We start from the raw sequence: 14729 nt of genomic DNA on the forward strand, positions 1-14729 counted from the left end.
CAGCACCATGAGTGGACAGCTGCTCCAGTACCTGAGAGAGACGACCTTGGAGGTCCCAGGCTCCGGGCTCTCAGAGAGACAGGTAGGAACAAGCCGGCCTAAGGATGAATCCTCTGGTCAGGCGTCCTCCAAGGGAAGGCAGGCCGCGATAAGGCCGGGTCTGCGCAGGGAGCACATTGGATGGGATTGGTCGGTCGCCCCGGTGCTAAAAGCAGGCTGACGCCGAGCTGCGGCGCGTCCCCACCTCGTTCACCCGCAGGTGGCGCCAGAGTGCAAGGCGGCGGGGGCCCCGGGTCCGGGAGATCGGCCGGGCGGGGCGAGGGGCGGGCCCGGCGTATCTGCGCGTTGGAGCGCGGCGACAGTCCGGCCGCGGGAAGGACTGACGGAACCGCGCGCCGCCGGATCCTCCGCGGCCATGGCCGAGCGCGCCGCTCGCCACTGCTGCCTTGGCTGGGACTTCAGCACGCAGCAGGTATCGGCGCGGGCCCCGGGGCGGGCTGGTTGGGGCCGCTTCCTCCGCGACCCCGGGCGGGCTGGCGGGGACCCCGGCGCCCGAACCCTGGGCCGCGCTGCGAGCACTTCTCTCTCGGGCTTCCCCGGGGACCCGGCACCTCCGCCAGGCCTGTACCCCGGCTCTCCCAGAAAGGGGGCCCTCCACCCCAACTCCTTCAAGGGATCCGCGGGCACGCGGCGGGGAAATGCCCGGGGAACCCAAAAGGCTCGCGCGCCGTCTTGAGCACAGGTTCCCAGGGACCCGAAGGAACTCAGCAGCTTTAAACAGGGGGCCAGACAGACGGGGAGACACGCAGGCGGAGCCAGTGACTGGGAACCAGATCCCGCTTGAAGCTTTTTTTTTTTTTTTTTAAGAAATGGGCACGTTGTACACCTGAACTTTGTTCCGCCTGTGACAGCCCTTGGATGGCACCAGCGTGCCCAGGTCAACGTGCCCGACTGTGCTGCTCCCTGAGTCAGGCACGCAGGCAAGCAGAGTCAAGATTTGCTTTCCAGTTTGGGGTATCAAGGGGCTCCTTCTCCTTAACTAAGTCATGGTCGCGGTTAAAGAGAAACGCCTCTCCACAAATGGGTCAGGGGAGCAAGGCTGTGGTCTATCCCTGACCAGAAGCTCCTGGGGGGACCTTGGATAAGTCAGGTTGTCTTTTTAGGCCTCTTTCCCCATCTGTCCAGTAAAGGAGTTGTTCCCTTGAGTTTGGAATCTGCTCTATTGGGACATGTATTTCTGGTCCTTGATCATGGCCTTTGGGAACAAACCGGGGACCTTGCCTGGTCTCTTAGATCCCTGCAGGCGTGGACACCCCAGAGACATCTCCAAACCGTGCCTCCCATTCCTTCTCTAGGACTTGCTCAGACCTTCTTGCCTGGCACAGGAACCAGCTCATCTATGAACATCTACTTCTAGAGGATTTTGGCTTTGGCTGTTTGGGAGGGCAGAAATTCCCTGAGTGTTTCGGGGTGTTTCTGTTTAGCCTCCACCTCTTCATTTTATCCCTGAGTGTTTCGGGGTATTTCTGTTTAGCCTCCACCTCTTCATTTTACTAAGTCTTTGGATATGTCGTCAGATGAGGCCTCTTACCCGGATAATTGCCATGATGCACCCCAGCCTCAAGGAGGTCTCCAGGCTGAACCACTTCTAGAGGGCTGGGCTTCACCTGGTGGTGTTCATATCCTTGGACCAGTCTAGTATAGAAGCTGAGGAAAAGTCTATCCATTATTTTTAATATTTTACCTTCCAGGTAAAAGTTGTTGCTGTTGATGCAGAGCTGAGTGTCTTCTATGAAGACAGTGTGCATTTTGACAGAGACCTTGTAGAATTTGGGTATGTACCTAGAGTGCCTGTGTGTGTGTAGGGGGGTGGTTTTGGGGTCCACCCTAAACCCTTTATTTTGGCCCCACTGCATGCCACTTGTGGGATGGTTGTTCCTTGACCAGGGATCGAACCTGTGCTCGTTGCAGTGCAAGCATGGATTCTAACCACTGGACTGCCAAGGAATTCCAACTTTTTATATTTATAAACCACACTATTCTGGTTTCCTCAAATTGCAAGAAGGGCGATCTTGATACATCACTCAACATCTTTATTTTGTGCCTGGAACGCACTCTCCTGCATTCCTTCTGAATTCTGCACGTGGCTTCGTATATGTAGTAGGTATCAGTTGAGACTCACTTTGTATCAAGCACTGTGCTGCATGCTGGGATTTGATGGTGAAGCAAAGAGTCATGGTTGTTGCTCTCTCAGTTCTTCACATTTAGTGGGCAAGATTGATATCAGGCAAAGACTGATTGATTTAAAAAAAAAGAATTTTTTATTATAAACTCAGAGAAGGCCATTGACGGAAAGGAACTCACTTCTTTAAGTACTTATTGTAAAGAAGTGTGATCTAAATTTGGAAGAGTAGGTTAGAGAATGTTTCTAAGGAGGCAGTGCTTAAGCCAGGATCTGGATGAGTGGGGTTAGCCAGGTGATAGATGGTAGAGAGCTTTCCAGGCAGAAAGAATAGCATGTGCAAAGGCCCTGTGGCAAGGAGCACTGCTCGTTCATGGAACTGAAGAAGGCTGAGTGACTAGGGAGCAGAGAGGCTGGGTTGGGCCATATATGCCATGGAATGGAGTTTGTCTTTATCTTAAAAACTATGGTCATCCACTGTAGGGCTGTAGGGATTGGGGGAGGGGACAGTGTGAGATGGTTGTTTTTGTTTTTTAAAAAGATCTCTCTGGGTGCAGTGGGAAAGCAGATAGGATGTGGCCAAAGTACATGTTGGGAAACCACTGAGGAGGTTTTCCAAAGATCATCCGGCTGAGAAATGATATTGATTGCAAGAGAGAGAGCTGGGTGGTAAAATTGACAGGTCTTGGTACAGAATTTATTATGAGATATGAGGGTGAGGCTTCTGGCTTGTCTTGAGGGTGGATAGTAGACTGTGAAAGAGAATTGCTTTCTGGGGAAAAGATCATGATTTTAGAATTTTGTATTAGTTTGGTAGGCCTTCCAGAACAAAATCCCACAGACTGGGTGGTTTAAACAACAGACTTTTTAAAAAATTAATTAATATTTTGGTTGCATTGAGTCTCTGTGGCTGCGAGAAGGCTTTCTCTGGTTGTGGGGAGTGGGGGTTGCTCTCCAGTTTCAGTGTGTGGGCTTCTCACTGGGGTGACTTTTCCTGTGGAGCACAGGCCCTAGAGGCCAGGCCCAGTAGCTGGGATACATGGGCTTAGTAGCCCTGAGGCGTGTGGAATCTTCTTGGACCAAGGGTTGAAGCTGTGTCCCCTGCATTGCCACTGGATTCTTAATGACTGGACCACCAGGGCGATCCAAACAATAGACGTTTATGTTCTCACTCTTCTGGAGTCTGGAAGTCCAAGTTCAAAGTGCTGGCAGGGTTGGTTTCCTCTGAGATCTTTCTCGTTGCTTTCCAGACGGCTGCCTTCTTTGCTTCCTCTCACGTGGTCATCCTTCTACGTGAGTGCACCCCTGGCATCTCCTGGTTATTTATACCCTTATCTTTTATAAGGGCATCAACCATACTGGATTAGGGCTCACCCTGATGACTTCATCGTTACTTAATTACCTCTTTAAAGGTACTATCTCCAAACACAGTCACATTGTAAGGTACTGGGGCTTAGGACACGGTGAACTTGGAAGGACACAATTCAGTTCGTAACCGTTGTGGATTTGTTGATTTTGAGGTGGCTTGGAGTGGTCCTGGTGGACGTGCCCCTCCGTGTCTATTTTAGATCGAGTTCTCTCCTTGAAGCCTTCCCTTCTGGCCTGTCCGTCTCACTGCCCATCACCTTGTGTCGCCATCTGTTTCTTCCCCAGCTGATATGTCTCCTTGGAGCTGAGGTTGGAGGCTATCTTGCTTTCGTATTTTATATCACTACAGGCCACCCCTCTTAGAATTTTGAAAGTTTGTGTCTTTCAAGGAATTGATCTATTTCATCTAGCCTATCAGATTTGTGGCCATAGTATTGTTCGTGCTGTGCTATGCTATGCTAAGTCACTTCAGTTGTGTCCGACTCTGTGTGACCCCATAGATGGCAGCCCACCAGGCTGTCCCGTCCCTGGGATTCTCCAGGCAAGAACACTGGAGTGGGTTGCCATTTCCTTCTCCAATGCATGAAAGTGAAAAGAGAAAGTGAAGTCGCTCAGTCATGTCCGACTCTTAGTGACCCCATGGACTGCAGCCTACCAGGCTCCTCCGTCCATGGGATTTTCCAGGCAAGAGTACTGGAGTGGGGTGCCATTGCCTTCTCCGAGAATTGTTCATAATATTCCTTTATTGTCTTCTGATGTCTGTGAGATCAGTAGTGAAGACCCTTCTCTCATTTCTGATGTTGGTAATTTACATCTTCTCTCTTTTTTCTTGATTAGCTTGACTAGAGATTTATCAGTTGACCTTTCCATAGGATCAGCTTTTGGTTTCTTTGATTTTTCTCTTTTCATCTTCATTGACTCGTGCTCTGCTGCTGCTAAGTTGCTGAGTCGTGTCCGACTCTTCATGACCCCATGAACTGCAGCCCACCAGGCTCCTCCGTCCATGGGATTTTCCAGCCAAGAGCACTGGAGTGGGGTGCCATTGCCTTCTCCAACTTGTGCTCTAATTTTTATTAAATTTATTATTTCTTCTCTTCTGCTTGGATTATTGTTGCCATATTTGAGTTTTTGTTTTTTATGTCTTTGAATATCTCAGTCTCTTTTTCTGTTGCTTCTTGATTTTGAGGCATCATTTAAAAGGCCTCCTCTCTCCAAAATTAGGAAGTCGACTTGGAAGGGCTTCTCATCCAACCCCAAACTTTCCCAACCCCATTTATGCCCACTGCTCCAAGTGACAGCCTGGCAGGGTGAACACCTTGTATTTAGAAGACTTGTCTTTGCTGGTGCTTTTGGAGAATTGCCACCTCTGAGCCACACTGGGCAGTTTCCATGCCTTCTCTCTCCATCTTGCCCATCATCTTCCCTGTTCAATCTAGAGTTCCCCCACGAGGCTGGGGACGGGGTGCTTCTCCTTCTGCGGGAGGGATCCAGGATCTGCCATTGCCGGGCCCCCACCTGAGGCTCTGTCCCACATTATCTCTTCTACTTGTAGGACTCAGGGTGGAGTTCATGTTCACAAGGATGGCCTGACAGTGACCTCTCCGGTCCTGATGTGGGTCCAGGTAAGACAGGGATTCCTGTCCCTCTCTTGTCCCAGCCCGTCTCACCAGCAGACTTGGAAATTGGCTCAGAAGCCTGAAGGTGGCAGCTCATGAGAGCCGCTGTTGGGACCAGGTCCTCCTGGGCAAATGGAATCTGCACGACCCAGGGCCAGCCTCGGTCTTAGCTGGTGTCAGGATTTCTGAGCTGAAGAGACTCACAGAGGGGCTTCCAGGTGCTGAAACCAGAGGAGCTGGAAAGTCCTGCCATCTTGAAAAAGACACAGAGCAGACGTTTCCCAAACATTCTACTTTTAGGCCCTGTGTCCTCCCTTGTACCCTGAGATCCAAACATGGCCCTTACACTCTTCTCTTAGTGCTCAGTCCCCAGACCCTTCGACTCCAGGGGCAGGGGCCCTCAGCATGGTGACTTGTGACCTGCCCAGTCGGGCTTAGATCCATCCCAAGCCAGGCCTGTCTGCTCAAGACCAGTGAGGAAGGAAGATGCCTGTTGCCAGACCTGGGTTACCTGTGAGGCCACAGGACTAGGGTGTGGACAGCACAGGCAGGTGTGATAGGAGCCAAGGGCTCTCTCATTGACCACAGAGGACCTGAGACCCTGGAACTAGAGGTCAGACAACGGTAGCAACTGAATGTCCTCTGCCCACAGGTTTTTCAGTTCTCAGATGCTTAGCTGTGCTGCATGGCATGGGGGATCTGGTTCCCTGACCGGGATTGAACCAGGGCCCCCTGCACTGGGAGCTCAGAGTCTTAGCCACTGGACCACCAGCAAAGTCTCTGGAGCCTTGTTCTGATGGGACCTTCAACTTTGCTCTTTGCTTCTCCATTGCAGTGAAGTCATATCAGTATATGGTGACTGAAAATGCAGACAAAAGAAACAGAAATTTGAGCCACCTGATTTTGGCTCTTCCTGAATACTTGCGTGCATGCTCAGTCCTGTCCAACTCTTTGCGACCCCGTGGACGGTAGCCCACCAGGCTCCCCTGTCCATGGAATTTCCCAGGCAAGAATACTGGACTGGGTTGCCATTTCCTCCTCCAGGGGATCTTCCCAACTCAAGGGATTAAACCAGCATCTCCTGCATTGACAGGGGGATTCTTTACCACTGAGCCACCTGAGAAGCCCTTCTGCATGTTTGGAAGTCACCAGTTGGAAAGGCAAAATTTGAGAATTGCTGGTTTCTGATTCCATTTATTTAAAATATTTTTAGCATAGCTCACCTTTTTATTTGGTTGATGCCTACTCATTTAGTTGATGTACTCTAGTGCTTCAAAGAGTCGGACACGACTGAGCGACTGAACTGAACTGAACTGAGTGCTTCCAAACCCTGAGTCATTGGTTCCTTCTTTATCTCCACTGACAGGGCAGGCACTTACAATCCAGGCTTGTGCATTAGCCTGGCTCCGTGGTTCAGGACAGTCATGGTGGCTTCTGTGTTTCTTCTCAGGCTTTGGATATCATCTTGGAGAAGATGAAGGCTTCGGGCTTTGACTTCTCTCAAGTCCTCGCCTTGTCTGGGGCAGGCCAGGTTGGTTTGCTGCAGCCTCTGTTCGCAACATGAGGGGCGTCTGTCTTGGGTGGTGGTGTGGGTGCTGAGGTGTTGGCTGCCTTCAAAGGACGGTGCACATCCTTGAGAGTCACTGCACATGTTTCATTGCAGTGAAAATCCCTATAGCTGTTTCACCTTGGAGGATGAAACACAGGATCTGAGACAGTTCGTAGTTAAATGTTGGACAGAAGAGAACGCTGGGTAAGGAGGAACTGGATCCAGGTCCTCCAAGGGGATGGAGGAAGCATTTGACATGAATTTATTATGACTGTTTGAGGGCACACAATGGCTTTTCTCTTTTCTGGAAGTAAAAATAAAGTCAGAAATCATGCTAACAACGATAGCAGTGTGATAATGACAAAGAACACCAAATGCCTAGCGTAAGCCAGGTGCGTTGCTGAACGTTTCACATGCACTGAGTCTTCATAACAGTTGTACCAGGAGGTATCGTGCAGTGGTTAGCACAGGGGGCTCCGGGTTTGATCCCTAGCTCTGCCATTTGCAAGCAGTGACCCGGGGCACGTTGTCCAGCTTTCTGGTGCCTCCATACTCTAATCTGCTGTGAGGTCAACATGAATGTTAAATAGATAGGATAGTGCAAAAAAACCCCAAGTTTTACTACTGTTTTTATTATCATTGCCATTTACATGGGGAAACGGAGGTGCCGAGAGGTGGTGTCACTTGTCCAGGGTCACTTAGCTGCTAGGAGGGGAGTGAGGACTCCAGTCCAGCGTTATCCTCTGAGTCACTCTGCCCCATGCTGGTTTAGCGTGTCTTCATGTCCTCATTGGAGAGTGCTCACCAACTCTTCTGAAGGTGCCTCTTCTTCCCCTGACCTAACGGAAGCGTATTGATTATGTCCTTGTTCCACTAAACAGAGTCCCTGGTGGTCTCGGCTGCCTCCCTCACCTGGACCCCCTCTCCCTCCCACGCGCCCCCTCTGCCCCCTTGGCCAGGTGTCCCAGGAGTGCCTCAAGCTTGCCATTTCTCTGACCGAGCACTCCGTCTTGCCCCAGGTGCCCTCCTTCGGTGCCCTTTCTCAGGGAGTTGTCCCTCCCCACCTGGGACCACAACCCAAGTGTCAGCCTCGATTCCCCCATCCTCCTGCCCCCGCATTCCAGGGGGTCCCCTAATCCTGCTCATTTGTCCCTGACTCTTGAATCTGCCACCTCTTCTCCAGCGCCACCTCTGTGGCCCCAGGCCTGGTACCCACTGTGTTTCTCTGGGCCTCTGCTCCACCTTCCTGCCTCCAGCCTACGTTCTCCAGGACTCTCACAAGCACTTTCATCCATTCAACTCTGGCCGTCCAGAGTTCTCACCAGACCAAGATAAAACCCAACCTCCCGAGCATGGATGTCAAGGGGTAGGCTGCCACCTCCCCATCCAGTCCCTTCTTCCCCGACCCAAACCTAAAGTTCCTTCCCTGCACATGCCAGCTGCTCTCAACCGCAGTTACTTTCTTCCTGGCACACCCCTGCACCCAACCCTGGGACCCTTTCCTAGTTACTGCATCCACTCCTATGCACACATACCCCCAGCTGGCTAGACTCCTCCCCGGCGTTTCCACAGCCCTGCCGCTGCACTTCATAGGGTTTTTTTGGCTGCGTCCGCATTGTAGCACGTGGGATCTTTTGTTGCAGCACAAACTCTCTAGCTGTGGCCCGTGGGCTTAGTTGCTCTGTGGCATGTGGGATCTCAATTCCCTGACCAGGGATCGAACCCCTGTCCCCTGCATTGCACAGTGGATTCTTAACCACTGGACCACCAGGGAAATCCCTTCATAGAGTTTGTAATTGTCCACTTGTGTCTTTTCCCCTGACTAAACTCCAGCATCCTTTAGAATAGGGATGGTACTACCCTCATCCTCTGCCCCATCCTGGCATGATCTAGGTGATCAGTCAGTGTTTGTTGACTGAATAGTGGTAAATGAATAAATGAGTGAGTGTCAGATAATATTCTAAGCAATATATTTAAATACAGTTTTACAAAGGCTCCAAAATCTAGACCAATAATTGTTTGTTCCTCCATGTTTTGAGGTGGACAGGGCAGAGTTCCTCCTCATATTATAGAAATGAAAACCAAGTCTCATAAAGGTGATGAGCTTTGTGACTTAGAAGTACTGAGACAGACTCAGAGTCCAGTTCTTTGGTGTGTAGTCTGGGCCCTTCCGGTCTCCAGGAGGCTGATGCGGGCTTGGGTTTTCCCTTGGCAGCAACATGGAAGCGTGTACTGGAAGACTGGGGCCAGCCAGGTGCTGACAAGCCTGTCCCCGGACCTTCCGTTGCGTGAGCAGCTACAGGTGAGTGTGGCCGGGTTGTGGGAGGCTGAGAAACTTCTACGGGAGGTGGTAGGGAAGAAGGGCTCCGAGCCCTGTAGGTCCTGAAGCCTAGGGCTTTTGGGCATTGTCAGGGGTGTGGGAACGTGGCTGAGCAATAGTCCTGTGAGCATGGTCTGCCATGCACATCCCTGTGGTTGGGACAAAGGCTTGGGTGCTCACAGCCCTCATCACGTGGGTCCCTTGCAATCCAGCACGACTCTGGCAAGCTCCCTGCTCAAACTAGGGGACCTAGTGCCTCCCAGCGGTGCTGGTAAGGCAGGCTCTGGCTTCTTTTCTCCCAAGCTCCACATGCCCGGGCCAGCCTGCCCTTGGCTACAGCTCTGGCCCTCCACCACTCCCTTCCTGTCTCTCCTGTTGCCTGTGGTGCTCAGGTACGCTTGCCAGAACCTTCTACCTAGAGTTTTCTGGGGAAAGACCCCGCCACCCAGGCCAGACCAAGGTTTGGACATGAATGGCTTACCCATGGGTCTTCCAGGGTCACGTCCAGGGAAGAGACGTCCACTTCATCCCTGCTGTGCTGGGCAGTGTGGCCGCAGATGCCAGGTGGCCCCCAGGGTCAGCAGGCGGAGCTCACACCTGTGCTCCTTCTTTCCAGGCCTGTTTCTCCATCAGCGACTGCCCGGTATGGATGGACTCCAGCACCGCAGCCCAGTGCCGCCAGCTGGAGGCCGCCGTGGGCGGGGCCCAGGCTCTCAGCCGCCTCACCGGCTCCCGCGCTTACGAGGTGGGAGCGCCTGCCGTGATCTGGGGACAGGGGCTGGTCTAGGAGGAAGACCTGATTGGTGGCCCTGGTCCCTTCTCCCTGGGGGTCTGGGAGGACACGCTGGTGACCTGCCCCTGTGGGAATCCTGGGAGGCCGTGTGGCTGCTGCCCCATGGAGCCAGGCCCGGGCACTCTGACCCGTGGTTCTGAGCTAGGCCCTCTGCACTGCCCGTCCAGTGAGGGCAGGCCTGCTGCTGCTGCTCCCAGGTCAGAGCTGTGCTGTGTCTGTGGCTGATAGTGGCACCTCGATCTCAGCCTCTCTAACTTGGAGATACAAAGAGCACTTACATTTTGGGTAGTTTTGAAGCTGAAAGGCGTCAGCACTTACAGGCACTTGGTGCAGCTCCTGGGAAAGTAAAAAAAAAAAAAAAAAATTGAGTACCTCTTTCTAATTGGCTTCAGCCACAGTCCCACCCCCTCCCACGGGGTGGCTGCTCTTGGCTCAGCCAGGCTCATGCCACCCTCCCTGGAGTAGAGGTTCGGGGGATAAGACTGACCCTATTTGGGTCGCCTGAGGTAGGAAGGATGTGGGTTAGGAAAATACGTGAGTCCCCTGCATGGGTGCCTTTGGTCAGAGCAGACATCCTGCCACATGAGAAGTGAGATTATTACCAAGGGTGTTCAACAGAAATCAAACATTTCCAGATTTCAGGAACCTTCTTACGCTCTTATTCAGAGCCTGCTATGCTAACTCTGTCAGGACTTTATGGAGTTGATCATTCTCCATAGGATATGGGTTTTTAAGCACTTGCACTCTTTTTCCAGCGATTTACAGGAAACCAGATTGCAAAGATTTACCAGCAGAACCCCGAGGCCTACTCACACACAGAGGTTGGTTAAACGTTCCTCTTTGATTACAAATCAGGGTCGAATTCTTCCTATAATTTTGCATAAATATACATCTCATGTACATGGGCTAAAAACATTGATGAGCAGACGTTAAGAATGATATGTACTCAATTTGCTTTTATTCTCATTGTCAGGCTTTTTCCAAAGAAGAGGGAAAGAACGGAATTGTAGGAAAGAAAAGTCAGGGACTTTCCTGACTAGAAGGGTAGAAGTCAGGGTCAGAGTGGGAGCAGGGGGCCTGGTGTCTTCTGGGGACCACCTGAGTAGATCTGGGTGCCCTTCATCTCTGTCTCCTCAATTTCCTGGGCTTCCCCGGTGGGTCAGCAGTAAAGAATCTGCCTGCAATGCAGGAGACCTGGCTTCACTCCCTGAATCAGGAAGATCCCCTGGAGAAGGAAATGACAACCCACTCCAGTATTCTTGCCTGGAGAATCCCAGGGACAGAGGAGCCTGGTGGGCTATAGTCCATGGGGTTGCATAGGGTTGGACCTGACTGAGTGACTACCACTTTTACTTTTGGGCTCAGTATCCTATCATTGATGCAGGATGCCTAACAGGCGCTTGATAGGCGTGGAGTCTCTGTTTTCTTATGAAATTTGTGAACCTGAACCAGTGTGTCTCTAGCTGTGGCCCTTCAACCAGAACCTGTATCCCAGGAACCCAGGTTCCATTCCTTGAGCCATAGTTGCTGAAAGCCGGAACTTAATGCCACCTGAGAAGCAGCTCAACAGCCTGGCTAGTGATACTCATCTCTAAGTAATTAGAAAATGATCAGCTTGTGTTAAACCATGCTGCTTTTTTAATCTTAGCATGCAGTTTACTATTTAGTGAGTCGAGGTTCCAGATTATTCTGCAGTGTTAGCTATAGAGTCTGTGTGTAGAACAGAAGTGGCCCGATTGTGAACAGGAGGTGTTGGCATTCTCTCCCCTGATCCAAGTGCCTGTGATTCCCATGTGGAAGCACAGACCCTCAGGGTGACATTTGAAATCAATTATCGGTTCCTCCCATTCATGTTTGGGGTCTCTGGCTTCCAAAGGGGATGGCTTTCACTTCTACTCATTCGGAACCCCTGAAACTGTCTTGGTTGGTTCTGAATTCTGTGGCCATACATCTACTTCCTCTGTGAATGGAAGCCATAGAAATGGAGGAAGGAAATCAGGGCACCACACTCCCCGGCACATGGATTCCGGTGAAAACTGCCTTCCCTCAGGGTGGCGTCTTCATACGGTTTTGGTATTGTTTGGCTGCACTGCGAGGCTTGTGGGACCCTTAGTTCCCTGACCAGGGATTGAACCCAGGCCCCCAGCAGGGAAAGCCCGGAATCCTTACCACTAGACCACCAGGGAACGCCTTTTTCCCCTTGTGATTGTTGAACCTGGCCGATTGATGACTTGTCAGAAACCGCAGAGCAAGGGGCTTTCCTAAGGAGTCACCGCTTGGTGTCCCCGCCACTCCAAATGCCCTGCGAGACCGAGGCATCCTCCGGCCTCTCACTGCTGGGGCGTCTTGCTCAGAGTTTCTACTTCCCTCCCCAGCTTAAAACTCTTGTCCTGTTGTGTGCGTGTCACAAGTAGTCGGTTGTTCATGAAAGTGAGTCATGAATCGCACGGTATCTTTGTCTTTCGCAGAGAATTTCCCTGGTCAGCAGTTTTGCTGCTTCTGTCTTCCTTGGGTCTTACTCCCCTGTTGACTACAGTGACGGTAAGTCCTCAGAGCCCAGCGATGGGCCTGTTCAGCAGGTGTGCGGCAGCGTGAACCGTACCCAGTCTTCCATCCTGTCTGTTGCCAAGAAGGGAGGGTATTAGTTATCTTTTGTGGGTAACAAATGAGCCCAGTGCTTTGCAGCTGAGGGCCATCAATGCTTATTATCTCACAGACTTTCTGAAAGTCAGGAATCAGGGAGTGGCTTGACTGGATGCTTCTGGCTCTGGGTCTCTGAGGAGGTGGCAGTCAAGCTGGCCTCCAGCATTGAGGTCACTTAAAGGCTTGACTGGGGTTGGAGGATCCTCTTCCAGGCCACACGTGGCTGTTGGCCGGAGGCCTCAGTTCCTTGTCCTAACCCCCCCAACACCACCATATGGGAGCTAGATTTCACCCCAAGGGAAGGGAAAGAGAGACAGCAGCCAAGCAGAAGCTGCAGAGTTTTTTACATGCTAATCTTGGGAGTGACGTGCATCACTCTGTCCCATCCCTGGGCACACAGACCTCCGGGTACCAGAAGGGACCACACGTGGTGTGCACAGTAGGGCAGGGGATGAACAGGCACCGTCTTGTAGCCTGGCTCCCTCAGGAGTTATATTTTGAAGTTCTTGTTCACATTTGGAGAACTCAGGAGAGTGATGAGCTTCTGGAATCAAAACCCTGACAAAAATAAATGCAGATGATGCCAATGAGGAAGGAGAGCTGGGAGGAGCTTGCTGAAGTAGCTCTGGGTTGAGGCTAGAGCAGAAGGAGGGACCAAGGAGGGAGGAGGAGGCAGAGCAAGAGCCCAGGCCTGGGAGAGTGACCTTAGGAGACCCCTGGGACACTCCAAGTCTCTGGGAGTTCAGCTGAAGTGTGTGAGTGCTGTTGTGTGCCAGACACTGGTTTAGTTTACAAGGAGAGAGAGTAAAGTGACGAAGGAGTGCTCCCCAAGCTTTGCTCACGATCTGGAGAAGAAAAGCTTCCTCCTGCCCAGGAGCCCAGCTCCTTGGAGCTAGGCCAGCAGAGAGCTACACATGGAGCAGCCCGTTCCCACCGGTGTTCTCCACACGCAGCTGGGCTGCTGAGCGCTACCGGAGAAAGTTCCACTGCTGCTCTGGACACGACTGAGCTTCACCCTCAGCTGGGCCTCCACCCATTCCCCTCACTGTCGCCTTAGAAGTCACCTACTGATTTACCAGTTGTCTAACCATCTCACATGGGGACAGGGCTCCAGCAGCACCCAGCCCACTGGTCTGAGGCAGGGCCCTCCTGGGCCCCAGGAAGAGGCCCATCCACCTGTGCTCTGGATTCTCCCCACTCTCCATCCTCAGGAGAAGTAGATTATTTTAGGGAAGAGTTAGCTGATCACCAGGGCTTCCCTGTTGGCTCAGACGGTAAAGAATCTGCCTGCAGTGCAAGAGACTGACCTTGGTTTGATCCCTGGGTCAGGAAGATCCCTGGAGAACGGTATGGCTCCCCACTCCAGGATTCTTGCCTGGAGAACTCTATGGACAGAGGAGACTGGCAGGCTACAGTCCCTGGGGTCGGAAAGAGTCAGACATGACAGAGTGACTTTCACACACACATAGCTGATCTTAGTGATGAGTATGAGGAAGTTTGGAGGCATCTGAGAACTTCCCTCGAAAAGTTAGATGTGATTGAGAAACCCACATTGGTGCCAGGGCTGCCTCAGAGCCTTGAACCCCAGGGGACACTCAGAGCCATCCTAGATGCTGCTGCTGGGAGCTGCCTCCCCCGACCAGGTCTTAGAGACCAGAGGCCCACTGCAGAGTGACCCAGATCTGTTGTATACATTCCATCAGGGAAGAGCTCCAGGTACATGTTTGCTGTGAAAATGATCCACTCTTGGCTAGATTTGTGCATTTTTACAAAAGATTTTTTAAAAGATTTCTCTTGGAACTTCCCTGGCAGTCCAGTGGTTAAGACTCCACACTGCCAATAGCGGGAGCGTGGGTTTGCTCCTTAGCTGAGGAACTAAGACCCCACATGCCACAAAGTATGGCCCAGAAATTGGGGAAAAAAATGAATAAAGGACACATTTTTAAAAAATTTTGTTTTTTCCTTCTTGTATCCTTCCTTCCTTAGGTTCTGGAATGAATTTGCTGCAGATTCAGGACAAAGTCTGGTCACAGGCTTGCCTTGGGGCCTGCGCACCTCGCTTAGAGGAGAAGCTTGGCCGGCCGGTGCCATCCTGCTCCGTTGTGGTAGGTCCCCTGCCCGGTGGCGAGGCTCACTGGAGAGCTGGTTTGCTGCTGGGGAAGTGGTATAGTACACACACGCACCCCACCCCCGACACACACACATCCATCCATTTACACAAGGGCACGCACACTTGGAACTTTGTCTAGTACAAGATA

General features: G+C 51.9%; 1 protein-coding gene across 5 annotated transcripts in view; it reads left to right on the top strand.

Annotated features, from left to right (window-relative positions):
• Nucleotides 1-343: 343 nt before the first annotated feature.
• Nucleotides 344-14729, top strand: part of XYLB (xylulokinase) — a 46255-nt gene continuing 31869 nt past the window's right edge. For 4 of the 5 annotated variants that reach the window (XM_070359178.1, XM_070359176.1, XM_070359177.1 and 1 more), the window contains exons 1-9: nucleotides 344-472; nucleotides 1752-1834; nucleotides 5103-5172; nucleotides 6617-6697; nucleotides 8931-9017; nucleotides 9652-9780; nucleotides 10584-10649; nucleotides 12297-12369; nucleotides 14458-14576. In XM_070359178.1, the coding sequence (XP_070215279.1) occupies nucleotides 416-472; nucleotides 1752-1834; nucleotides 5103-5172; nucleotides 6617-6697; nucleotides 8931-9017; nucleotides 9652-9780; nucleotides 10584-10649; nucleotides 12297-12369; nucleotides 14458-14576 (765 nt within the window). In that variant the 5' untranslated portion in view covers nucleotides 344-415. Of the gene's footprint in view, nucleotides 473-1751; nucleotides 1835-5102; nucleotides 5173-6616; nucleotides 6698-8930; nucleotides 9018-9651; nucleotides 9781-10583; nucleotides 10650-12296; nucleotides 12370-14457; nucleotides 14577-14729 lie in introns of those variants that run through there. The other variant, XM_070359179.1, reaches the window with a different exon arrangement.

Source organism: Bos mutus, chromosome 22 (genome assembly GCF_027580195.1).
Source record: "Bos mutus isolate GX-2022 chromosome 22, NWIPB_WYAK_1.1, whole genome shotgun sequence".
NCBI classification, from domain to species: Eukaryota; Metazoa; Chordata; class Mammalia; order Artiodactyla; family Bovidae; genus Bos; species Bos mutus.